We start from the raw sequence: 23,008 nt of genomic DNA, 5'->3' as shown, positions 1-23,008 counted from the left end.
GGCATATGAATATTTGCAAACTAAGTATTGTGATAGTCTCGCAGAGATATTCACAAAGTCTACCATACTCCACATTTCATATGTGTTGAGTACATTGGTATGAAAGGTTTGCAAGTTTCAGGGGGAGAGTCTCTCGCCTCTTTAATTAATAACTTGTTGGAAACATAATATTGTACTCTTTTCTTTGTATGAGTTTTTCTGTTTGGGTTTCTCATATAAACTTTTTAATGAGGCAATATCAACACAAGACTATGTCATATCATCCATTTTTTCCGAAGAGGTTTTTGGTGGATGATATTGGGACATATGATACATTGTGCTCTTTTTTTTATATGAGTTTTTCCTTTTGAGGTTTCTCATATAAAGTTTTTGATGAGGCAATGTCAACATAAATGTTATATGCTATTTCATCTAGTTTTCCCCACCGAGGTTTTTAGAAGATGATATTTGAAGCATATTGACCATATGGTCAAGGTGTTATTAGACTAAGACTTTGGGTTTATCTCAAGAGTCTACTAACATTGGTAATTATATATTATGGTGTTTCTTCTTATTTTTCCCACTGGGTTTTAAGGAGTTTTGCCTAGTATACTGGAAATACTTTAGTTTTTCCCACAGAGTTTTCCAAAGATTCTCCTCATATTTTTCCTGAAAGGTTTTTGGGGGAGATATATTGTTTTGCATCTCCTGATTTTTCCCATAGGATTTTCAAGGAGTTTTTCGATTGATTACAAGATCATGAGAAGATCAAATTGATTACAAGACTACAAGAAGATCAAATTAGTTACAAGACCACAAGGACAAATTGATCAAGTGGGAGTGTTAGAAGAAAAATAGTTAATTAGTGATCAATTAGTGTAATATTTAGTTAATTCTGTAATTAGTGGATAATTCCCATTTGGGGAACTGCCACCCCAAAGGGTCATCTCAAAGGGACATGTCCTTTGGGAGATGTCTCTTGGTCTTGTATATAAGCACAATCAATCAATAGAGAGAACAATCATTCACAACATTAATAACACTATACTCTCTGGAAATTTACAGCAATATATGCTACTTCAGAATATATCCTCGAAGTTGCTTTGTTACTAGTGGGACACGTGTTGCGCCGTTTAGTGTTCGAGGAAAGGGCCACGAAAAGATTAAATTATACTACGTGTATATATGTGTAAAATGGAAAATGGACAAAAGAAAGGTAACACAAAAAATGAAAAAGAAATAAAAATGCGTAATAAACAGATAATAACCAAAAAGAAAAAAGGCACAAATTGGACCTGAAGGGAAGGGGGAGGGAAACACACGAAGAGAGACCGAAGCAAATTTGAGGCCCGGTAGAAGAAACCAATACGGTGGGCGAAGTTCATCCGTTCTGCTTTTTTTTTTTGTGTGTCCGTGTCTGGTGCGGCGAAATGGTTGTTTTGGGGTTTGACGGCACTCGAAGCAACGCAAGAAACATTGAGGTCATTTCTGTCGCGGCGCTGCGCCGACGAGAAAGGTCAGCGGTGCTCCGGTCTGCTCCGCGTCCCGGGCTCGACAGAGATGAGAAAGCCAAGAACAAGCGTGGCCGAGGAGCATCCCGTGGCATTCGAGATCTCGGTGCCTTGCTGGCTACTTATTTACAGTGTAGCACATTTCTACCATCTTCGTCTCGCCACTCTGCCCTTACACGGTTGCCTCCGCCCTGAGCTCACTCATGGCCGGCAGTGCACGGTGCACCACCGGCCCCTGGCTGCTCTCGATCGTCCCCGCACACCCAACCACACACAAAAACAAAACATTTGTACGTACGCTACTACACAATGATGCTAGCTGGTGGCGGCGGCGTGGTGTCGAACTCGAACTCGAAGTGGGCGAGGCGGTTGTCGGCGAGCCTGGTCCGGTAGGCGGAGGTCTTGTACTCCCTCCAGGTGAAGTCCCTGTAGCGGCGGCGGCCCCCGTCCCGGTCCACCAGCCCCAGCAGCGGCGCCAGGCGCTCCCGCGGCGGCGGGCCGCCGAAGAAGATGACCGACACCCGCGGCCGCGCGCTGCTCACCATCACCCGGTGCCGCACGCTCCGGAACCTCCCGTTCGTCAGCACCTGCACACGCATGCATGGATGGATCAACAAAGGCAACAAGGACAGACAGGTGAGCATCGAGGCCTGCGCGTGCCGTACGACGGTACGAGACACAGAAAGACAGGCGCTTTCTTTTCGAGCAAAAAAAAGCGACCAGTCAGGTGGGCACTCACAGTTGTAAATAAAGTGGTGTCAAATCAGGGCAAACCTGACAGCATCTACAGTAATTTCAACTAATTGCGATTATGTTCAAAGGGGAAGAAGAAATAAAAAGAGAGGATGAAATCGGAACCTGGAGTGCGTCGCCGACGTTAACGAAGAAGGAGTCCGCGTCGGCGGGCACGGCGACCCAGGTGCCGTCCTGCATCGAGATCTCGAGGCCGGCGGTGGCGTTGGAGCGGAGCACCGAGATGATGTGCGGGTCGGTGTGCTCGCCGAACCCCGTCAGGCGGCGGCCGGGCTCCGGGCGCGGCGCCGGCGGGTAGTGGTTCACCCGCAGCATGGAGTCGCTGTCGCCGGCCAGCACCAGCCGGGCGAGCGCGCCGGTGTCCTCCAGGCGCGGCGCCGGCGGGTAGTGGTTCACCCGCAGCATGGAGTCGCTGTCGCCGGCCAGCACCAGCCGGGCGAGCGCGCCGGTGTCCTCCAGCCCCAGGCCCTCCGCCATCAGCTCCAGCACCGCGCACGTCATCCGCCGCACCGCCGCCACGTACTCGTCAAGAATCTCCCTGCGCGGACACCACCGTCAGAAAGCTCGCCGGAGTAGAATAGCGGCTGCACGTGCACGGTGCACCTAGGCAACCAACTAACCGACCAACCACACGTGACGCGAATTTCCAACCGGCAGGTCACAGGTGGCGCATCTCGTACGTTGTCGCCCAGCTCAAAGTTTAAAATGAAAACAAAAGAAAAGAAAACCAGATGGAAAGAGGGTGATGGGATAAGAACAGTGACTAAAGCAAGCAAGAGAGGGACGGCGATCATGGCGGTGCCCGGCCCAGCTGACACGTACGCCGGCCATGGCAGGAGGGTCCGATCGGCCTGGCCTGGTGCTGCTGCTGGTGGTGCCATCGCCCATGTGACGCACGGGTGAGGGACGCAATTCGGCACGTGCTGTTTGTGTCTCGCATCTCCCAGTCCGGCTGTCCCAATGAGGCTCTCTGCTTTTTTGTGCTCCACACAGCTACATGTTGAAATCTATATATATGGGAAATCATATTTCTTATTCCACTTCTGGTTCACAAAAATGGCACATTTCTTATTTATATCCTTTTGTTTTATGTAGTGCTCCACACAGCTGAAGTTCAAGTATACTTGAAAATCATATTTTTCTTTCTCCGTATTCTTCCACAATTAGTAGTAGTGCTGCATGCATCCCTGCACTGGTTGATTTTTTTTTTACACAGCTCAGTTTCTCCATTGCTAATATAGGTGCCCAACCGGGCCGCCCGGGCACGGCACGGCCCGAGCACGGCCGGCACGGGCACGGGGAGGCACGGCACCCCGGGGCACGGCGCCGCCGCCGCGCCGCCGCCGCGTAGTGCCGCCGTGCCAGTATCCCGGCCGGGGCCGGCCCTACGAGGGCGCCGGCGTGCCGGGCCGTGCCCTTGGGCACGACAGCACGGCAGGCCCGAGCGGCGGCGGCCACGACGAGGCACGGCGGGGAAGACTGGCGCAGCCGTGCAGGCGACGGGTGAGGCGACGGCGGTCCTTACCGGCGGCGGCGAGAGGGGTGAGGACGAGCTGTGGCTGGGCGGCGACGCGACGCGGCAGAGGCAGGGGACGCCGCCGCCGAGGTTGATGGAGGGGACGACCGCCTCGCACGGCGGCGGCGCCCCGGCCCTCGTGGCGGCCGCCGCGGCCAAGGCGAAGAGGCCGAGCAGAGCAGTAGCGCGAGGCTGCAGAGGGGGCTATGGCGGCGTCCGGGGGCGCGACGGCGGACCAGCGGCCGAGGCGGCGGCGGCAATCGGGGGAGCGGCACTCGCGAGGGAGTCGGGGAGAGGAGGGAGTGGAGAGAAAGAGGGGGAAGGAGTGAGTGAGTTAGGCCGGTTAGGATTTCAGTCTCAGATAGGCTTTTGGCCTTTTGGGATGTTAAACGGGCCACCCTTATGCCGGCCCAATAATCGGGTCGTGCCCGTGCTAGCGCCACGGGCCGGTTCCGCGGCCCAGGCACGGCCTGGGTCCAGGCACGGGGCACGGCACTGGCCCGCATGGCCACGGACCGGGCCGTGCTAGTGCTGGCCCAGCGGGCCTGGCCCATCTGGCCAACAATAATACAACAAGAAAAGTATGAAAAATACGGGCAAATTATACGTTGGTAGATTCTAATAAATTCCAGCAAATAAATATCACCACGAACTATCTACTAGGAGTAGATGTGTTTTTGGACCCAGAAGCAGTTACAGAGCTCTTGCTCCTCTTGCCCAAAGCGAAATCCAGCAATGCGCCAATGCCGCCGCCAATGTCGAATTTGATTTACCGAGTGATTTACCAAGTAACGAGGGAACTCACTCACCGGAAAGAGCAGGGCGACGCCCCCGCGGGCGCGTCGGACAATGGCGCGCCGGGCAACGCCGCGGCGCCGACGCCGAGCAGGAGGTACTCGACCCAGCCGAGGTCGCCGTTGCCGCCTATCCGCTTGCTGGCGTACCCGAACGGGCTGCCGCCCCCCGGCGCCGCGGCGGCCTTCTCCTTCTCCTGCTGCGGGAGCGCGAAGAAGGCGGCGGCGGCGGCCTCCACGCGCGCCAGGAGCGGCGCGGGCACGCCGTGGCCCGTCACCTTGAAGAAGCCGTGCTCCTCGCACGCCCTGGCCACCGCGCGCGCCGCCGCCGCGCGCCCGCCGCCCCCGGCATCCGCTGCCGCCAGGGCCAGGTCGACCTCCGGCACGGCGGCCAGCGGCGGCGCCGCGCGCTGCACCGCCGGGAGCGCGATCTGCTCCAGCTCGCCCTTGGCAAGGACCACCATGGTTGCAGTAGTACAGGCTCGCACGGACAGGGTGGTCGCCGCGGAATTCCCGACGTTTATGTGTGCGCGCGCGTGTGTCTCCAAGAAGCAGAGGGGGATGGAATGGATTGGAAGCAGGGGGACGGTTTGGTCGAACTCGAGCTTGAGAGGCTTTGTTTCTCGCTCACATGGGGATGGGAGACGAAGGGGGCGGCCTCTGTTTATATAGGCATGGGGAGAGTGGTGCTCAGAGGCAGGGGTATGATACCTGGAGAAATGGATGCGTGTGTATGACACTGTCTCAGATTTCCGACAGTTACCTACTGTTTGCGTACTCCGGATCACATGGGGAGTACTCCAGGATACAGTGCACTGTTGTGATATCTTGCTTGCCAGATCGACACTGGACTTGTTGACTGTGAGATGTTTCTCTGTTTCTGAGGGCAGGCCAGTCCTGATCAGAGAGCACACAGCACAGCACAGCAGGGATCACCATTACAATCAGGTGATCGAGTTTAAGGATAGGCCATCACGACCAGTGAGTCAATTTGAAAAGGTTGTCCAATGAATTAGATCGATGTGGTGGAGGAAGAAAATGTGGAGGCTTCATCTCAACTGTAGCAGCTATCGGTTGGGGTTGGGGTTGGAGTTGGAGTTGGAGCCTCCAAGACCGAAAAGCCATTTTCCTCGAGAGCGAACGGGCGTCCGGCGGCGCTTGGACCTCACCGGCGGGCAGCGAGCGGGTCCTCCTGTCGCAACCCCAGCCCTACGCCGCCGCGTGGCCACTTATTCTCTAGGAAACCCACGGGCGCCGCCGCCGCCGCGGGGAGGGAGGCGCGGGCGCCCCCGCGGCCTCGAGCCGCGTGTCCTCCGGCTGCAAAGGAATCCGCTGGCGTGGCCAGTCAGACGGGGGCGGCCGTCCGCGCCCCCCGTGGTCCACCGATCCCACCCCACCCTCCACCGCTGGCTCCGCGGCAAGGACGTAGCGGGAGCTGGCGCGCGGGACAGCGAGCCCGCCCGTGCCCGTGCCCGTGCCCCCCGCGTGGCGCCGTGCGTGGGAATTGCGGCACGTTGCCGCGGGTATCCCGCGAGCGGGCGGGCCAACCAGAGTAGCACTACCACCGCCCACCGGACCGAGCAGCGGGCGCGTGGGGGGGGGGGGGGGGGGGGGGCGAGGTGGTGTACGGGGACGTGGCGTGGGCCGGCCGTGCCCGCCGCGCGTCACGGTCGGCGAGGGTGGCGCTGCCGCGCTGGCGCCGGACGCCGGTGGACGCGCCGCCCACCAGCAGCCTGCTGCGGCGCTTCCGTCCGCTTTACCTTCCATATGGGCCAGCCAGTCTCGACGCAATGCTCCGCCGCACACTGTATTGTTTCTGGGATTCTGATGTTACTGATTCCTGGGATCCTGGCCGCGCCTGGACTGGAATTGTTTCGTGTAAAGTCTAGTACAAGTCCACGACATGCTTCGCCAACGCAACTGCAAGTACTCGGGCACCAAGATAGGAGTGAAAAACAATCTGAATCTGAATCTGTTTGTTTCTCCTTCAGTTTGTTGTGTCAGCTTGACATACCCGACGTGCTTATTAGACAATGGTGCCTCGCACGTCTCGATACGCAGAATGAAAAAAAATACAAATTTGTCATCTCAGATTTGAACGAACCTACTCATCTGCTCAGGACACGGGAACTATATAAAAAGAAAGATTCTGATCGCTTAGCACTTGACATGTTAGGTCAGAGGCAATGTCTATCGATTAAGAGGAAGAACCGAACATGTCCTGAACAAGACAGATTGACGATGACTGTAATTTGCGCACTGGTTGGTCATGGACTCATGGCTTTCCTGAATTTTGAACAACTTTCTAAAAAGAGCGAGTTGCAATGTGCTACACTATGTATTAGCGACAACTGGAAAAATGTTTACCTTATGTTGGACAAGAAAAATGTTGGACAAGAAAGGATGGATGACACATAGTCCAACAATTATAGACAAAATCATGGTGTAACAGCCAGCTGATTTTAACCCATTTCAAATTTTGAAGTTAGATTGTACAGAGTTTAAAAGTTCATGGCCTTCCAATAAACACAATCGAAAAGCCAAAAATCCTAAAAACCAAGCATGACTATTCTATGATCATGAGTCTGCCTCCAAGAATGATCTTATGTTGCTTCAAGCTCATGCAGGGGATTTTCACTCCTCCAACTATGTTGTCAAGTATATTTCGCATATATCTGTTACTTCTCTCTTCATGATCATACAACAGTTATACACTTCTAAACTATACAGAATGTGAGGCCTGTTCCACAGACCGCATGACTGGAAGAGGATGGGCCTCTGTATTGAATACGTACTTATCTAGCGGAAGAGTATTGCTTTCATCAAACAGCAAATACAAATATTTCAATGTTTCTCCAAGGAAGAAAGTTTCCATTTTGTCTCTCCTATGAGGAGGTAAGCTCGTGACATCATCTAAGGAACTGTAACCACCCGAATCAACTTTTGTGTGTTTCTCAAAAGCCTGAAAGATCTGCCAGCCCCACTCCCTGTACCTGTTAATGAAAAAGGAATAAAAAAGATGAGCAAACAGCGACATGATGCAATCTGAAAAGTAGTCAATTTCCCAAAATCTTACTTGGGATCCTCTGTAATTCTATGCAAAACAAATAGTGATTCCACAGTCTCTGGGCGTAAAAGATTGTGCCGATCAAGTGGTTTTATTATAATATCATTGACATATTTGTTGCTTTTGTAACCGCCATCAGGTCCCCCTTCTTGATTACCCTGTAGAAACCATGTGCCATTAGTGATTTGTTTGAAAAATCAACGTGTACATTTAAAGATCAGAAAATAAAATGTAATATCGACCGAACTCATGATTAGGACACCCCACTAACTAAGACAACCCCTTACCTCAATGTGGAAATAAGCTATTTCAGGAGCAAGGCCAGTTGAGGTGACAAAGTACATCTCAACACATGTTTTGGCAAGGTCTTCAGCAAGCTGGAGATTTTCGATGTCTTCATCAGTCAACAAATTATTTTCAAGAGCTTTTTTCTTGGTGATACCTTTAGTTGCACCAAGGGCAAGGGTACCAGGAAGAAAACACACCTGCAAAAATGAAGACATCCCATTGCTAGTTATCAAGGAAGCCGTGCAGAAAACAACAAAGGTCTCAAAAGCTTGCCCAGGGGCAAAAATCATTATAAGGATAAATGACTTCTCAATTGAGTGCAAGAGGATTGATGCTCAATGAGAGCTACATACCAGGTGATCCATTTTAGGACTAAAATCACCATTTCGTCCAAATGGAAGCTCCCCAACAAAGACCAACTCGTTTGGAACAGTTTTTCGAACAAGAAGATGCTTGACCCCTCTCATTGCTTCAGTATACATTTCAAACAGATACTTCAAACTACTGTCACGATTTTCCTCTTGCTGAATCCACACTTTTAGTAGATACTCATAGTAACTGTCACCACGAGATCCTAATCTAATATTCTCGCCACTAAATTGACCAGAGGAGGGGCTGCACATAAAAACAAGAAAAAGAAAATAAAGATCTCCTCTAAAATTTGATGCCTTTGAATGCAGTACAATGGAATAGCCAAGGTTTTTACGGCGCTAAGGCGAGGCGACTCACCCCCTTCCAGACGCCTAGGCGAGTATGGCGCGCGGCGAGGCGACGCCATACACATACCTTAACCTAGATGGAGTGATAGAAACATATACCTTGTTGCCGCAAGTTTTGGCTATAAAGAAAGCACAAAGCAGAACAGAGCAGTGCTATGGCTATATAGGAAGGAGAACAGAGCAGTGAAGGAAGAGCAAAGAAGGGGGCAGAACTGGACAAGACATACCTCCGAGGCTCTGAGCTGACGTGAAGGAAAGGAAGGGATGAGGGCACTCAGGCAAGGAGGCGGAGCAGAGGAAGCAAGCAAGCAGCCACGAAATCGATGGAGGGCGGGGCTTCATAGGTCAGAGGCGCCGTTCCGCAGGTCTCCAATCGGCGGACGAGCAGAGCGCAAGCTCCAATTGGTGGACCGACAGACACGAATCGGCGGACGGGCGGAGCGCAGGTGGAGGTCGTGGAGGCGTGGTCGCATGGAGCAGCAGCAGCAAACTCAAATCGGCTGGCCTGCAGCACGCCCTCTTCTCTTCCCCCTCCCCTCTATTTCCTCTTGCGCGCTGCAGGCCTGCAGCGATGGGGCACGCCTGCGCGGGAGTATAGGCGCGATTTCCCGCGCGCGCAGCTCCCTTCTCCCGCGCCCTACCTCTCCCTTCCCGCGCGCGCAGATCCCTCACCCTTCCCGCGCGCAAGATGCCTGCTTTTTCCCCTGCGCGCGCTAAGGGGCCTGCTGCGCGCTTGCTTTTTTCCCCCGCGTGGACCCGCCTTGGACTTGGGAGGTCGCCTTGGCGTCCACCCGACACCTTGGCGACGCCTTTCCGCGCAAGGCGATGCCATACGCAGGAACGGCGTGATGGGCAGGACGCCTCCATTGGGAAGTCGCCTGGACGCCTTGGCGTCGCCTAGGCGACGCCGTGAAAACCATGGGAATAGCATTAAGATGGAATGCAAAAGCAATTTAGTTGCAAAATATAGGAGGGTCGAAACAATGCATACTTAATGTAAATAGGCACCAGGCCCTCCACCTTTGGGAGTGTTCTCATATGCTCTAACACCTTCATTGCCTCCCTGTCATACTTCGGATCCCCCGATACTCTGCTGAGGTAACTGAACTCTAGTTGCAATGTTGAAGCCTCTGAGGTACTGCTTAAGCCATCTGGGGCTGCATGTGCAGTGCGGTCACGAAGAATGACATCACTTAAAGGTATAGCTGTTGGGCTTGATGTAAAAGCCAACAATAGCCTGTCTGCCAAATCCTTTGAAACTTCCAAAAGTCGCTCCGGATTAGCCATTTTATATGATGCTGGTATCCCAGAGTCAACTGATCCTGCATGATCGCCACCACTCAAATGGTATGCACTAAGAAGCCCTCCCAAGACACGGATGGTAGTTTCAAATAAATTAACCTGCCCTTTCTCACTGATTCTTTTCATTAGGTTCTCCTCGATCCATCTCGATGCTTCAGAAACAACATCATCAGCACCCATTATTATCGCAGTGTCCAAAGAATCCACAATTGTAGCACCTAAACCTCCTAATCCATCAGTGCCCCTGTGGCTCAAAGGCATAAGCTCATCATAACCCATCGCATAATTCCTGTAACCAGACCATGCATATTCAAATGCTTCTTTAACTTTCTTCTGCCTAGATGTCCACTCAGATGGAGACTGCTGAAGCAGAGAATTATTTTTGTAAATTTCATTTGGTGGGAGACGTGGGGGCAGCCTTGGTGGTTTTCTCCAAAATGTGCGAATATTGGGAGCTCTCCTGACATTGTTATTATTTACCTCTTTGCCGAGTAGCTCATCAGGTACAAGACCCTCTGGGCTTTTGTGCAGAAATAAGTATAATAAGCCAGAAACCATCAACAGGCTCAAGAATTTACCAACAGTGAACTTTCCACAACGGTACTTGCTGCTGTTAGTAGCCAGGGACTGTAAAACTATCTGCATATGAGAATTTAAAAAAAAAACTTTAGAAAGAATACCAACTAACGATACCATAACAGTCTCGAATACAAGTCTCCTATATGCAACAAACGAAAAACAATTTGTGCAAAGGGATGTTTCTTCATCATATCGAGAGGATAGACAAAGATCAGTTCTTCTCACACATAACACATGTAGTATGAAGTTTCCAAAAATGAAGTAAAACAAACAGCACCAATATGTAAAGTACCAAAACGAGCGTTACTACTATTTCTAAATATCCAAACAAGCGTTACGAACTAATAACATGTTCTGAATTTTGGCGCCAAACATGCTCAATATTGCAGATATATAACGGAACATGGTCGGCAAATTCTTCAATCCATGATCTGCGATGGTCATCACATTTATTCTATTAGCTGTATCTACACCACAAGCAATGGACGAGGCACAAATGTTGAAGTATATGCGCGAGAAAGAGAAATTATACGAGACCATGCTAACTTCTTGAACCCTCAAGGTAAACCAAGCCAAACGCTGACGCGCATACACAACCTCCTGATGAAAACAACCATTTGATCTAGGAGATGACCTCAAGCAGATCGAAACAACCTAGTGCAGCAGCGCCACAGACATCAGAACAACCAACCGGAGGTCCGGAGGCAATTTCAACAGTGACTACCGCAGATCCAATGCCACGGAACCCTCATTCCACCCAAAGTCGCAAGTCGCGACACCTCTCGATCTCCCCAACGACGCAACCAACCAATCGCACCAAATCACTCCCCCACACAACGAGTCAGGTCGCCGCTGCAATCGCCACAGAGATCAAGCTTCAACCCCCAAGTAGAGCTACCTCTCTAGTCTAGGGCGAAAAAAAACCCTATTTTTAGAGGAAAACAATGGGGGCTTGGATCGGGAGGGGAGGCGCAGGCGTGCGGCACCTTGAGGCGCGAACGGTGGCGGAACTTGGCGTTGTTGTAGGCGCCGCCGGCGCCCACATCGCGCATCGAGTAGGGGAGGGGGCCCGAGCCGCCGCTCATCCGCGCGGGAGCTGGATGGCGCCGGGGAGGGCCTTCTAGAAGCTTCTGGGAGGTGGCGGGGTCTGCCTGCGTCGCGCGCGAGATCCGGGTGGGGTGAGAGGAGAGGGAGGAGCGAGAAGCGGGTGGGTTGGGTTCGGGCCGTTTGTTGTAGCATGAGTAGCACAAAAATTTTGACTAATAATTAAAGATACTAAATAAAGATAATTTGTAAAACTAACTTCATAATTCTGCACTACTTCGCGAGACGAATCTAATGAGGCCTTTGACCGCACGATTAGAACATAGTTACTGTAGTATCACTGTAGCCAATCATCAATTAATTACTGTCATTAGATTCGTCGTGAAAAATTACACTCATTCGTGAAAAGGTTTTGCAAATAAACTTCGTTTAGTACTCCATGTATTAAAGATTCTTTTTTCGAGAATTGTGCGTGCTACCGTGCTAATGAAACCAAACAGGGCCTCGATGTCCGCCTGTCCTTTTCGCTGTTTCCTTCCGCTGTTGACTGTTTACTCCAAGCTCCAACACGAGTACCGCCCAGTTTAGATCAAAAACCCAAAATACAAAAATTTTGTAAACCGTCTGCATAATATATTAAATATAGTCGAAAATAAATTACATTACACAAATGGACTGTAAATCGCGAGACGAATCTAATGAGCCTAATTAGAGCGTGATTAGACACTAAATTACTACAATTTAGAATATAAACTGCATTGACTGCTTCTATTTGTATCACTGCTCTTTAATGGTATTATATTTAACTAGAATGTCACTGTGTAACCTACATTTAGAAGAAATTAGGTACTCCCTCCATCCAACTATCCAAGACTTATTAGGAAATCTAAAAAATCCAGATATGTAAAGTATATTATGTTTTTTTTCTCTGGAGTGACATTTCGAAAATCGGTGCGGCAGTAATTCATCACATGCTTCGGAAGTGAAAGCACATGCAAAGAGTACTTGAATCCACAATAAATGTTGGTTGTTTTTTTCCAAGAAAAATTAATGACGAGAGTGTGTCCCTCGGTCTCTCAGCCAAACAAAAATAGACCTTGCATAGATGAATGGAGAGAGTATTGATGTATACCATTGGATATGCATATAGGAGGAGACAGTGGCGAAGCCTGACCAATGAATCAACAGAGATCGATCTTTATTAATTAAGCTGCTAAATCAATAAATAGTGTCAAAATTACTGTTTAATTAATGAAAATTTTATGAGCAAAGAGGGTCGAAGCCCACTATGGCCTATACAGGGCTCCGCCATTGGGAGGAGAAAATTATTAAAATATCCAAATTTTAGAAAAACATCATTAAAAAACAGTGATTTAGAATTGTGTTTAGAATCCGTGGTTGATTTTTAGCATTGACGATAAGCAAACGCTGCTGATTAAAAAAGGAAAAGAAAGACTCACTGGTGGCCAAACTCACCTACTCACGCACCCACACAGACCGGCCAAACTCACCTACTCACGCACCCACACACAGACCGCACCCGTACCTTTTGGTTTTTGGCTCTTTTCTATAAAGAATTGTACATTTGGGCTTTTTTAAAAATGATTTGCATTTTTGGACCTTGGGATCGGCACCACGATTCGTGGTGCCGAGGTAATACGTCTCGGTGCCAAGTCATGGCGCCAGACTTTGCGATTCGATTTAATGTGGCTGTCGACGTGGAGGCAATGTGGCACCACCTCGGTGCCACAGATCTTGGCGCCGGTGCCAAGATCTGTGGCGCCGAAATCGACGCCGTGGATCTTATCGTCGATTGGTTTTAAAAAAATGACTTACTAATTATATAAGTAAACCTGCTCTCTGCGATTTACTCAATATCCCTCATAGCTCAAGTGGTTAAGTCCTTTGGTTGTGATCTTGCAGACCGGTTAAGTCCTTTGGTTGTGGTCTTGCAGACCCAGGTTCAAGTCTCGGTAATGATGTAAAAACATCGTCCAGATGGGTCTCGAACCCAGGCCCTGCTAGTTAAGAGGCAAGTTTCTTAACCAGTTGTACTACAAATGTGTTGTTCACGCCAAAGGATATCGGACTAGTTGGTCACGGCAGTCCGGCGGCACCCCGCAGGTTGTGGGTTCGATCTCTGGTCGGGACGAATTTCCGCCTGCGGGTAAAAAAACCCCTCGCCTGCCTCATGTCCAAAGCACTGTGGAGCCCGGCCTAACTCACAAGGCGACGAGCCCCTGTGTACGGGTGGGGCAGGGGTTCGGGGGTTTTCTTGGCCTGCTGTGAGAAGGTCATTCTACCTCTCAAACAATGCCGTGGGGGCGGTCTTACCCCCGCAGGTCAAGTTTTTACAAATGTGTTGTTCACAAAACTTAGAAATAATATTTCTTATATATTTATGCCAAAATCTGTAGGGTACCCACCATACCTCAAAATTCATAGATCTGAACACGGCGCCGAGATCTACAGCGCCGAGCTCGGCGCCAAGATCTATGGCACCGAAGTAGCGTACATGTCAGTGTCACATCATCGCCATGTTTGTTATGATGAAAAGTAGCTCGGCGCCATGATTCATGGCGCCAAGCAGTGTTAGCTCGGCGCCGTGAGTTATGGCACCGACCCCTAGAGTTAAAAAATGCAATTCATTTTCAAAAAGTTTAAAAATGGAAAATTTTCACTAAAAAGGTTAAAATGCAAAAAGTGCGGCAGGCCGCACGTACCCCTAGCCGAACATGTGGCAAATCCGCAAATGCTGCTAGAAATGGGGCTCAACTGTAGCTGTTATGTTGCTGGAATCAGGACCAACGGGCTGCTGAAATAGAATCTCGAGAGTGCAATAACGTGGAGTTAATAGAGATGCTAAAAGGTTAATGAAACATTCTTTTGATGGTACTTTTTCATAGTTCACACTTTGAGTGGTATTTTTCTAAAGTTTGCATCTTTTAGCGGTACATCTCCAATTTTTCCATTTCCAGGTTGATATGTCATATGTTTTGATTTGAATTTATCTTTTTCTTTTCTAAAACAATAAAAGAAAAAAACTTGCATGTGTTAGCATTTCCAAGAGTCACTCTAAATTTCACTCTCTAAATTATTATTTGGAGAGCATTCATTCTGCATGAAAATCGCTTTTTATTATATGTTTTCACTTCCAACAGCTTTTCTATATCTTGTGTGCACTCTAGAAAAGCCATTTTCGTTATCTATCTTTGGCTAGCGAGAAAGTAGGATGACTACATTTAGAAAACCACTTAGAGAAGCTGTTGGAGAGTATTTTTCCATTAAAATTTTTATTCCTAACAATGAACAAAGATGAGAGTCTCCTGAAATTGCTCTTAGTTTTCATGTTAGCTGCCTAAAAAAAAGTTTTCTTGTTTACCTAGCTGACTTCAAGGAACATCGTCCAAGGTTCATTTTAGTGTCTTTCTTCTGCGGGGCCATTTCAATGAATTTAAGTGAAACAATTGAGATCATACGACACGGAATGCGACGTGAAAGTCTTGAGCTCCAACTTTTGTTTTAATCTCCGCTTGATTTATTCTCACCACTTCACCCAGCCGAGCAGTGCTATGTGCAACATATATTCAGATAGCACACTACGTAATCCTCCAAGTTCTTCAAATGCAATGCAACCACCAAACCATCCAAATTGCTAATTAAGTCACTTCCCTAACCGAGAGAGAGAGAGAGAGAGAGAGAGAGAGAGAGAGAGAGAGAGAGAGAGCGCAGCATAATTAAGGCTACTACTCCTACCATGATCGAAACACACACTAGCTACTAGAGTCTAGAGGTCTAGAGCTGCGCCTCCAGGTCCCTTTCCCCGTCGTCCAGCACCAGGAGGCTGTCCTGCGGCGGCGGCGACGTGGACGGTCGTGACGTGCCGCCAGCCTCCTGCTCCTTGCCGGCGGCACCCTCCCCGCCCCGCCTTACGGCCACCGCCTCGGCGCGGCACACGGGGCACGTGGAGTGCTCCCTGAGCCAGACGTCGACGCAGCCCCGGTGGAAGAGGTGCATGCACAGGGGCAGCAGCCGCGCGGCGTCGCCCTCCGCCAGCGCGCCCAGGCAGACCGCGCACTCGCGCTCCTCGGCGGCCTCCTCCTTGCGGTACACGAACTCCGGCAGCGCGGCGATGGCGTCGGCGTCCAGCCCCGTGAAGCACTTCTTGTCCGGCTCCGCCGCGGCGGCGGCCTCGGCCGCCGCGTCCCGAGTCGCGGAGCGCCGCACGAGGTACCACCGGATGGCGCACAGGATGAGCAGGATGGAGAGGAGGGACCCGAAGCTGATGCCGAGGACGGCGATGTAGGAGGTGGTGGTGCAGCAGGGGCGCGCGGGCGTGGCGGCGGCGGCGGCGGCGGCGGAGGAGGAGGAGTCGCGGCGCGAGGCGTAGGGCGCGCCGACGGAGACGGCGACCGCGAAGCAGGACCGGTCCGCGGGGAGGCAACCCGCGGCCGCCGCTCCGGGAGAAGGGGAAGAAGACGGCAACAACGACGACGACGAGGAGGACGGTGGTCGCGACGGCATTGCGGGCGCGTGGGGTCGTCAATAGGATCGGAGTGGGTGCATGCGCAGGAGCTTTTGAAGGTGTTGGTTGCATGCCATGGCGAGTGTGGTGTGGGTGGCGCGAGGGAAGTGCGGAAGGGCTCTCTTGGTCTTGGGTTGGGGAGAGGAGAGGAGAGGCGCGCGCTGACCGTGACCGCCACGGCGAACCCGTTTGACAAGAATAGCCTGCAGGCTGCTCCTTCCGTGTCCGTTTCAGTCAGTCCCTTTCTTGCGTTCCTCGGATCTTATTTCAGTTTTTTCTTCTTTATTTTCATTTTATACTAATTTATTCACAGTTAGTCAGTCAGTCTCACTTGAGTTCCCTACTTTCTTTCTAGTCCCTCCTCGATCTCCGGTCGACCGAGAACATCGAAAACTTAACAACTGTCCGAAACATCGAAAAAGAAACAATATGAGTTGCAAGCGCTTGGATTTCCATCTTAGCAGTGGCGGAACTGAAACGAAAATTTAAGCGAACCGAACAAATATATGAAATATTTAATTTTGTACCATAAATTTTCAGCGGAAGCTCAACTTCATTCTCAAACTTTCAAAATGATCATTTCAGTCCTTAAATTTCTTTATTCAGTTCAATTTAATCCTTTATCCTATGTGGCATGCTATATTTTGGCACGCGTTGTCACATCTAGTCAGTTATGGTTCGTAAAAATCAATATTTCTAAATTTGATCACTACAAAAGTTTCACCTTGATAAAACTAAATGATGTACAATTTTTAAGGGAGTTGATCCGAACATATTTATATACATGTATAAAATTCTTTTTTTTTTTGAAAAAATTGTGTAGACACAAGTTAAAATTTTGTTGTGTTATATGTAAGTACGTGTGAACCAATATATATTATTTCTAAAAAATAGAAACCCTTTGGATGCTGACATAGCATGCCTGGAACATGGCAAGACACGTAGAATGAAGGACTAAATGAAGATAAAAAAAATTGAGGGTTGAAACAATTATTTTCGAAGTTTAGAGATGAAGTTGCTCTTCGACTAAAAAATTGTTAACAAAATAGTCTATTTTGTTAAAGAAAACTAGTCATTCTTTTAGTTTGCATTGATTTTCTATCAAAATTTGGTCCATTTTTATCAACTAATTACTTAGGCCTTATTTAGATGTACTCAAAATTTCAAAATTTTACAACATTCCCCGTCACATCAAATTTTTGAACGCATGCATGAAGTTTAAATATAGTAACTAATTACACAGTTTGACTATAATTTGCGAGGCAAATCTTTTGAATCTAGTTAATCCATGACCGAACAATAATTACTAAATACAAACGAAAGTGCTACAATACTTTACACCAAAAACTTTTCGCATCTCAACAAAGCCTTAATATGCATTAGTTTTATTTTTTTAGGGAGGGCCATGGCAGGGATTTTTTTTCACCATGAGCAAAGAGGTTTTGGCCTAGAAGTTAAACAATATTTTCTAGAATAGTTAGGCCAGTCTCAGTGGGGGTGTCATAGTAGTGTCATGAGTATTAAATTTGCTGATGTGGCAAAGTTTTATGAAAAGAGAATGCAGAGTGTCACGAAATGTGAGAGGAGTGTCATCACCATGACACCTCTGGCACAATTATCTAGTTTCTGGTCTTGGTAACTGTGCCGATGACACTCTCACTGAGACTGGCCTTATATGTACGGTGCCTATGCAAATTTCCTCTAAGTAACCTATTCCTAAGATACTGCAACATTGCTTTCGCTTCAAAATCCATAGTCCGCTTGATAGAAATAGTGTGGAGAGCCATCGGTGAAATTATAGCAAAAGCCAGATGATATTGAGAGATGTCCCACTAGCAATTTTAAGATTATGGGGAGAATTTGCTTTTGCAGTCTTCTAATAATTTCACCCCTATCCAACTAAATTATTGGGAGAGACATAACTCAAGTTGAAGTAAATTATTGGATTGTCTTAATAATTATTGGGAAAAGAGAAAAGTTAAGAGAATGGCTGGAGTACTATTTTCTTATCAACTCTTCCAACATGATAGTTGTGTTGAGAATTGGGGGACTCTCAGAGGTGCTCTTACAATACTTACAATTGAGTAATAAAATGACTCGTTATTGATATTCGCAGGGTCAAATAGACCAAAATAATATGGTTATGTGAATTTTTCTATACCTTTTGATATTTTCGTTGGAAGATCTGTTTTTTTTCTAAAAGAAAAAAGGAGCTACAGTAGATCACTTCGATTGGGGATCGTGGTCCTTGACCGAAATGGGCAAATGGCGGTGGCAAGGTCACAATCTTTGGGACGTCGGACGGCGGCGACACCTCCAAGCCCACCGCTGCGCCGATATCACCGTCGCAGCCATGAGGCCTCTCCTTACCCGCCTCTTCACCTCCACGCACATTGCCATGGCCTCCTTCTCCTCTTCCTCTCCGTCAAGGCGGTTGGCCCGTCTCAGATGCCATCTCGCCTCCTCTTCCGGCGAGCTCTCCTCAGTAGGCGCCCCTGCCGCAGCCGCCGACGCCGTCCCCGCGAAAAGCCCGCGTCCGGCCGCCTCCAAGGTCTACGCCGCCGTGCTCGTCTGCCTCTTCGAGGACCCCAGCGGCGGGCCCCGGGTCCTCCTCACCAAGCGCGCTTCCTCCCTCAACTCGCACTCCGGTAAGGGGACACTACGATTCTTGCCTTATTGGCTAAATCTGAAACATTTGCCGTTCCAAGTCGGCCAAATCGTCCATTAGAGTTCTTGATTGAATTTCAATTTCTTGAGAATTGTCAGGGGAGGTGTCGTTACCCGGGGGGAAGGTGGACGAGGGGGACGCGGACGCAAAGGCCACGGCTCTGCGGGAGGCGAAGGAGGAGATTGGGCTGGATCCGGCCCTTGTCTCTGTTGTGACAGTTCTTGAGCCCTTCCTATCCAAGGTAATCAAAATTCTTGTTCTGCTACGAAACATAACCTATAAAGCAGCTGTTAGATTTTACCAACCACTTATTGATGAACAAACGCGAAAGAGATCAGTAGTGCACTCCAGGGGGCGAAGCCAGCTGATCAAGTCACTGGGGTCAGCTCTACTAGCACAACGGGATCAATACAGTGGTTAACATTATTATACACTGAATTTTACAAATTTTATCAGGGTCCGGCGACCCGATGGCTCGAGGTAGCTCCGCACTGGTGTACTCTGTATAAATGCCGTACATGAGTAGTAATTTGCTGGAGCAACAGTTTACCAACACATCATTATGTTGCATCTTCAAGTCCTGTGGTTTGAGATGTGTGAGAGCCTGAGAGCTTGGGAGCTAAATACCAGTTCTTCTGAACGAAGGGAGCAAAGTAGCTTCAATGGGAACAGTTTGAGTTCCTTCTCGCCAGAGGATGGCTGCTCTATTCATGGTTATTTTCCAGGTTTACTATAAACTATCGATAACACAACTAGGGCCAACATAACAATCATTGTTAAATGCTTGACCGTCATGCCTTTAGAGACAATAACTCTAGATAAATATGTGTAATAATCTTTTGAGAAATTTTACAATGATTGAAAAAAATAGGATCCGTCGATTTGATAAAATCCTATGGGGGTGAAGGTAGGAAGTACCCATAAGTATCTAGGATAAAGTACCTAGTACTTCCAAAATGTGGGACCAAGTACCAAAAAGTGGGACCGAATACTAATTTAATTTATTTTTTATAAATATTTTTCATAGATCAACGGCTAGAAAAAAGTTCAAGGTAAAAGTACCTGGAAGGCTGGAAGTACCCAATGGTACTTTACAATCATTGTAAAAAAAAGCTCCTTTACTATATTGCAAATCCTTTCTAGCCACATTGCTCATGCCAAGCATTTTACTATAATCAACTCCTGAGAATACATGCATGTCCACTGGGACAAAATGGTGATATTTATGCTCCAAAAACGAATTTTTGGGGGAACCTTGAGGAGAAAACCAGATATTTGCTCACACCTGAACTTGGAGCACTTGGGACCTAAAATATGCAAACTGAATTCTTACCTCCCAAAACTTTTTTTTAGGCAAGCACAGGGGGGACGAAAGGTCCCCACCTGAATATATTCCACTGATGCTGGCAAGCCAGTGATAGAAAACTAACGCATGTCGTGTGTACAGGCAGCTACTAGGGCTGCAACGTTGAAAGTAGGGGGTGTGGGTAAGGGTGGATTACATTACAAAGATGGAACTCCAGTGTGTATCTCTTGGCTCGTTGGATTTACAGGCCCTAAACCCTCTTTTACTTGATCAGAAACATTTAATGGAGATAAATAAGGGCCTAAGAATTTGATGGAAGGTTCTGGTGGTAAATGTTATGAGTTTACCAGTATAAAATGATGATATTCAGGGATGAGCAAATGGTTTTGGACACATAGCTATAAGAAATCCAGTATTGCCTCCATTCAAGAAAATATGATATTAGGACAACCAAAATGAACTAAATCAGTTTATTTTGGCCGTGTTAAAAGGGAGAAGTTTTCAGTCAAAGATTCAAAATCATGCTCAAATCGCTCCATGCATATAATCTGTTATACATCAATAGTTTGATATATTTATGTTGTAGAACAAGCTTTCTACTGATTCAGTGGGAATGCAGATTGGCCAGAACTTATGCTTGAACCTTCCTTTTGCAGAATGGGCTCAATGTTGTTCCTGTAATTGGCATGGTTTCAGATAGAGCACTATTCAAGCCTGTCTTAAACAAAGCTGAAGTGGAGGACATCTTTGACGCACCGCTGGAGATGTTTCTAAAGGTAACTCTATCATTCATCTTAATGTAACGATTCCATAAATGTTTCTTCTGGCCGGTTAGAATCTTCATATGATGTGAGTTTGGACATTGCATTGCTTAGTTTTCAACTTGTATTGCATCCACAGGACGACCACCGGAGAACAAAACAAATGAATTGGATGGGCATAGATATTCCCGTCCAGTTTTTCGACTACGAGGCAGACGGCAAAAAATTTGTGATTTGGGGCCTAACCGCACACATCTTGACCCGTGCGGCGGCAGTCGTTTTTCAGAGGCAACCATCGTTTGTTGAACTACCAAGACCCAAATATGTAAGCGCACCCGTCGCTGGAACTGATGAGACCAAACACTAATGTTTTATGATTACTCTGTCAGGGGGCGTTTGGTTCAGAGCCTCGCTTGGTTGTAGAATTATGTTTCCTTCCCTCCACATGTTGGCTGGCAAAGTTACCAAGATTTGTTTTGTACATTTCACTATAGTTGTGAATTGTATTTTCATGTATAGTAGACACCAAATAGTACTGGCACATTTGCCCCTTCAGATTTTGGGGCAATGAAGACTTGGTGGAAGAGGAGGGCTACTGCATGCACTTTGTGACAAAAGGATGTATCATAAACTCTAGAAAAATATGGCAATTTATTTTCCACGCTTCCTATATTTCCCGAAAATATGGCAATTTATTTTCTCCACTCTTCCACCAAGTGACCCTAAAGATCTAAGTGTTGTCTTTGTTTAGTTCAACAGCTACATGTCCTTTGCAGAACTGTTATTATATTCATTGTTGAAATGAAACTGAAGCCTGCCAGGCTGCCAGTGCTAAATCACCCAGCTACTAGCAGTTTACTATTGCCTAAAACAAAAGTTATTCCACAGTTGTTTTGCCGGGCGGGTATGGCAATCAGTGGATGGAAAACGGGCGACCGTCCCGTTCATTAACACAGAGGGTCCTCACTGAAAGCGACTTGGAAGCAGCTCCCCCTCCCTCCCACTGACGCACGCAGCAATTGGCACACTCAAGTCTCAGCCCACCATATAGAAGAATATTGCAAAAGGGAGGATAGTGCCCTGGCAGATTTAGATTAGCATCCAAGAATTAGTAGAAGGAATCGATCACCAAACTAACCAATAGCAAGCAAGCAAGGGAGTCAGGGAGTGGGGAAAGGCAGAGCGGCCGGCGATGTGCTGCTGCGGCGGCGACGGCGGCGAGTGCCGGCCGCTGGGGTGGCTGCTGGGCCTGCCCTTCGCGCTGCTCGCCGTCCTCGTCTCCATCGTCGGCGCCATCATCTGGATCATCGGGTACGCGCCCTCGCTACTTGGTCGACGTCGACGCCTTTGTTGTATTGTCTGCTCTGGTTCCATGTGAATTCATTCTGAGGCATTGGCGGTGGTGCAGGCTGCCCATCTCGTGCATCTGCCCGTGCTGCCTGTGCGTGACGCTGGTGCTGGAGGCGGCGGTGGAGCTCATCAAGGCGCCGCTGCACGTCATGACCTGGTTCACCTCCAAGATCCCCTGCTAGCCGTTCATGTCATGTGTTCCTTCATTCATGTAAAAAAAAAAAGATGATGGCTCAGGGACAGGGAGGGCAGACCAGGATGATTTGTTTTTGTTATTGTGCAAATCGGGCTGTGAGCCTGTGACTGCTGATCGATGATCCATGTGCCTGTTCTTCTGTTTCCTCGTGGGTTGATTAGACTATGAGATGTGGTTTCTCGTGCCTGTTCTTCTTACTGGTATTTTTCATGGCGGCGAGAAAGTTTAGAGGCAGGAACATAGCCGCCAAGGTAGTCGATCAGTCGCAGGTCGCTGTCGATGGCTCGTGCCAACAATTATTCCTGCCGATCCAAGTGGGAAACCCGGCGGGCGGTGGGTAGCTAGGTGGAGACGAATGAATTTGGGCAACCTTCAACAAGGGGCAGGGGATCTCAAACGCCTAATTCTTATGGACTCCCATGATATTCCTAGGTGATGGCTCTTTTCAGTGTAACTAGGCATATAGCCCGCGCATTTACGCGGCTAGCATTGAAAATTCAAAAATTCGCATGTTGTTGTATCCTTACTTAAAAATTATATTATTTTTTACTATACATCACCATGTTCATTATCGTTAATTATGTCTTGTTGTTGGTTAAAACAATTCAAATATGATCTACCTATAATAACAATTTGATTTGTTGAGCTTT

The 23,008-nt window shown here is 48.4% G+C and overlaps 5 protein-coding genes across 6 annotated transcripts; 2 read left to right on the top strand and 3 right to left on the bottom strand.

The window, feature by feature from the left end:
* Window positions 1-988: 988 nt before the first annotated feature.
* Window positions 989-5,599, bottom strand: LOC120663969 (gibberellin 2-beta-dioxygenase 3-like). Its single transcript, XM_039942926.1, has 3 exons — window positions 4,569-5,599; window positions 2,349-2,781; window positions 989-2,077 (listed from the first exon to the last, which is right to left on the bottom strand). The coding sequence occupies exons 1-3, from the start codon at window positions 5,015-5,017 to the stop codon at window positions 1,793-1,795; spliced, it is 1,167 nt and encodes a 388-aa protein (XP_039798860.1). The 5' UTR covers window positions 5,018-5,599; the 3' UTR covers window positions 989-1,792.
* Window positions 5,600-6,994: 1,395 nt separating this feature from the next.
* LOC120663968 (mannosyl-oligosaccharide 1,2-alpha-mannosidase MNS3-like) lies at window positions 6,995-11,723 on the bottom strand. Its single transcript, XM_039942924.1, has 6 exons — window positions 11,495-11,723; window positions 9,619-10,568; window positions 8,262-8,523; window positions 7,908-8,105; window positions 7,630-7,778; window positions 6,995-7,546 (listed from the first exon to the last, which is right to left on the bottom strand). The coding sequence occupies exons 1-6, from the start codon at window positions 11,591-11,593 to the stop codon at window positions 7,276-7,278; spliced, it is 1,929 nt and encodes a 642-aa protein (XP_039798858.1). The 5' UTR covers window positions 11,594-11,723; the 3' UTR covers window positions 6,995-7,275.
* A 3,624-nt stretch (window positions 11,724-15,347) lies between these two features.
* LOC120667486 (RING-H2 finger protein ATL8-like) lies at window positions 15,348-17,864 on the bottom strand. Its single transcript, XM_039947552.1, has 2 exons — window positions 17,759-17,864; window positions 15,348-16,009 (listed from the first exon to the last, which is right to left on the bottom strand). Exons 1-2 carry the CDS (start codon window positions 17,862-17,864, stop codon window positions 15,348-15,350), a joined length of 768 nt encoding a protein of 255 aa, XP_039803486.1.
* A 462-nt stretch (window positions 17,865-18,326) lies between these two features.
* LOC120663966 (nudix hydrolase 15, mitochondrial-like) lies at window positions 18,327-21,568 on the top strand. 2 transcript variants are annotated; one of them, XM_039942922.1, is made up of 5 exons: window positions 18,356-18,725; window positions 18,844-18,986; window positions 19,202-19,225; window positions 20,708-20,827; window positions 20,952-21,568. In XM_039942922.1, exons 1-5 carry the CDS (start codon window positions 18,431-18,433, stop codon window positions 21,177-21,179), a joined length of 810 nt encoding a protein of 269 aa, XP_039798856.1. In that variant the 5' UTR covers window positions 18,356-18,430; the 3' UTR covers window positions 21,180-21,568. The 2 variants fall into 2 exon arrangements, with proteins under 2 accessions (XP_039798855.1, XP_039798856.1); XM_039942921.1 differs by lacking the exon at window positions 19,202-19,225 and having other exon boundaries at window positions 18,327-18,725; window positions 20,952-21,484.
* A 239-nt stretch (window positions 21,569-21,807) lies between these two features.
* On the top strand, window positions 21,808-22,544 carry LOC120663967 (signaling peptide TAXIMIN 1-like). Its single transcript, XM_039942923.1, has 2 exons — window positions 21,808-22,123; window positions 22,221-22,544. The coding sequence occupies exons 1-2, from the start codon at window positions 22,005-22,007 to the stop codon at window positions 22,342-22,344; spliced, it is 243 nt and encodes an 80-aa protein (XP_039798857.1). The 5' UTR covers window positions 21,808-22,004; the 3' UTR covers window positions 22,345-22,544.
* Window positions 22,545-23,008: the final 464 nt, after the last annotated feature.

The sequence above is a fragment of the Panicum virgatum genome, chromosome 3N, assembly GCF_016808335.1.
Source record: "Panicum virgatum strain AP13 chromosome 3N, P.virgatum_v5, whole genome shotgun sequence".
NCBI classification, from domain to species: domain Eukaryota; kingdom Viridiplantae; phylum Streptophyta; class Magnoliopsida; order Poales; family Poaceae; genus Panicum; species Panicum virgatum.
This window is presented reverse-complemented; position numbering and strand designations above follow the sequence as displayed.

Coding starts and splice junctions, on each gene's coding strand:
- LOC120663969 (XM_039942926.1), bottom strand. CDS start 5,017: ATGGTGGTCCTTGCCAAGGGCGAGCTGGAGCAGATCGCGCTCCCGGCG. Junction 2,782..4,568: donor GCGTCGCCCTGCTCTTTCCG/GTGAGTGAGTTC, acceptor GTGTCCGCGCAG/GGAGATTCTTGACGAGTACG. Junction 2,078..2,348: donor ACGTCGGCGACGCACTCCAG/GTTCCGATTTCA, acceptor ATGCGTGTGCAG/GTGCTGACGAACGGGAGGTT.
- LOC120663968 (XM_039942924.1), bottom strand. CDS start 11,593: ATGAGCGGCGGCTCGGGCCCCCTCCCCTACTCGATGCGCGATGTGGGC. Junction 10,569..11,494: donor GCCACCGTTCGCGCCTCAAG/GTGCCGCACGCC, acceptor TCTCATATGCAG/ATAGTTTTACAGTCCCTGGC. Junction 8,106..8,261: donor GTCCTAAAATGGATCACCTG/GTATGTAGCTCT, acceptor TCATTTTTGCAG/GTGTGTTTTCTTCCTGGTAC.
- LOC120667486 (XM_039947552.1), bottom strand. CDS start 17,864: ATGGCTCTCCACACTATTTCTATCAAGCGGACTATGGATTTTGAAGCG. Junction 16,010..17,758: donor AGGAAATTTGCATAGGCACC/GTACATATAAGG, acceptor CTTCTCCCGGAG/CGGCGGCCGCGGGTTGCCTC.
- LOC120663966 (XM_039942921.1), top strand. CDS start 18,335: ATGGGCAAATGGCGGTGGCAAGGTCACAATCTTTGGGACGTCGGACGG. Junction 18,987..20,707: donor TTGAGCCCTTCCTATCCAAG/GTAATCAAAATT, acceptor TTCCTTTTGCAG/AATGGGCTCAATGTTGTTCC. Junction 20,828..20,951: donor CGCTGGAGATGTTTCTAAAG/GTAACTCTATCA, acceptor TTGCATCCACAG/GACGACCACCGGAGAACAAA.
- LOC120663967 (XM_039942923.1), top strand. CDS start 22,005: ATGTGCTGCTGCGGCGGCGACGGCGGCGAGTGCCGGCCGCTGGGGTGG. Junction 22,124..22,220: donor GCCATCATCTGGATCATCGG/GTACGCGCCCTC, acceptor GCGGTGGTGCAG/GCTGCCCATCTCGTGCATCT.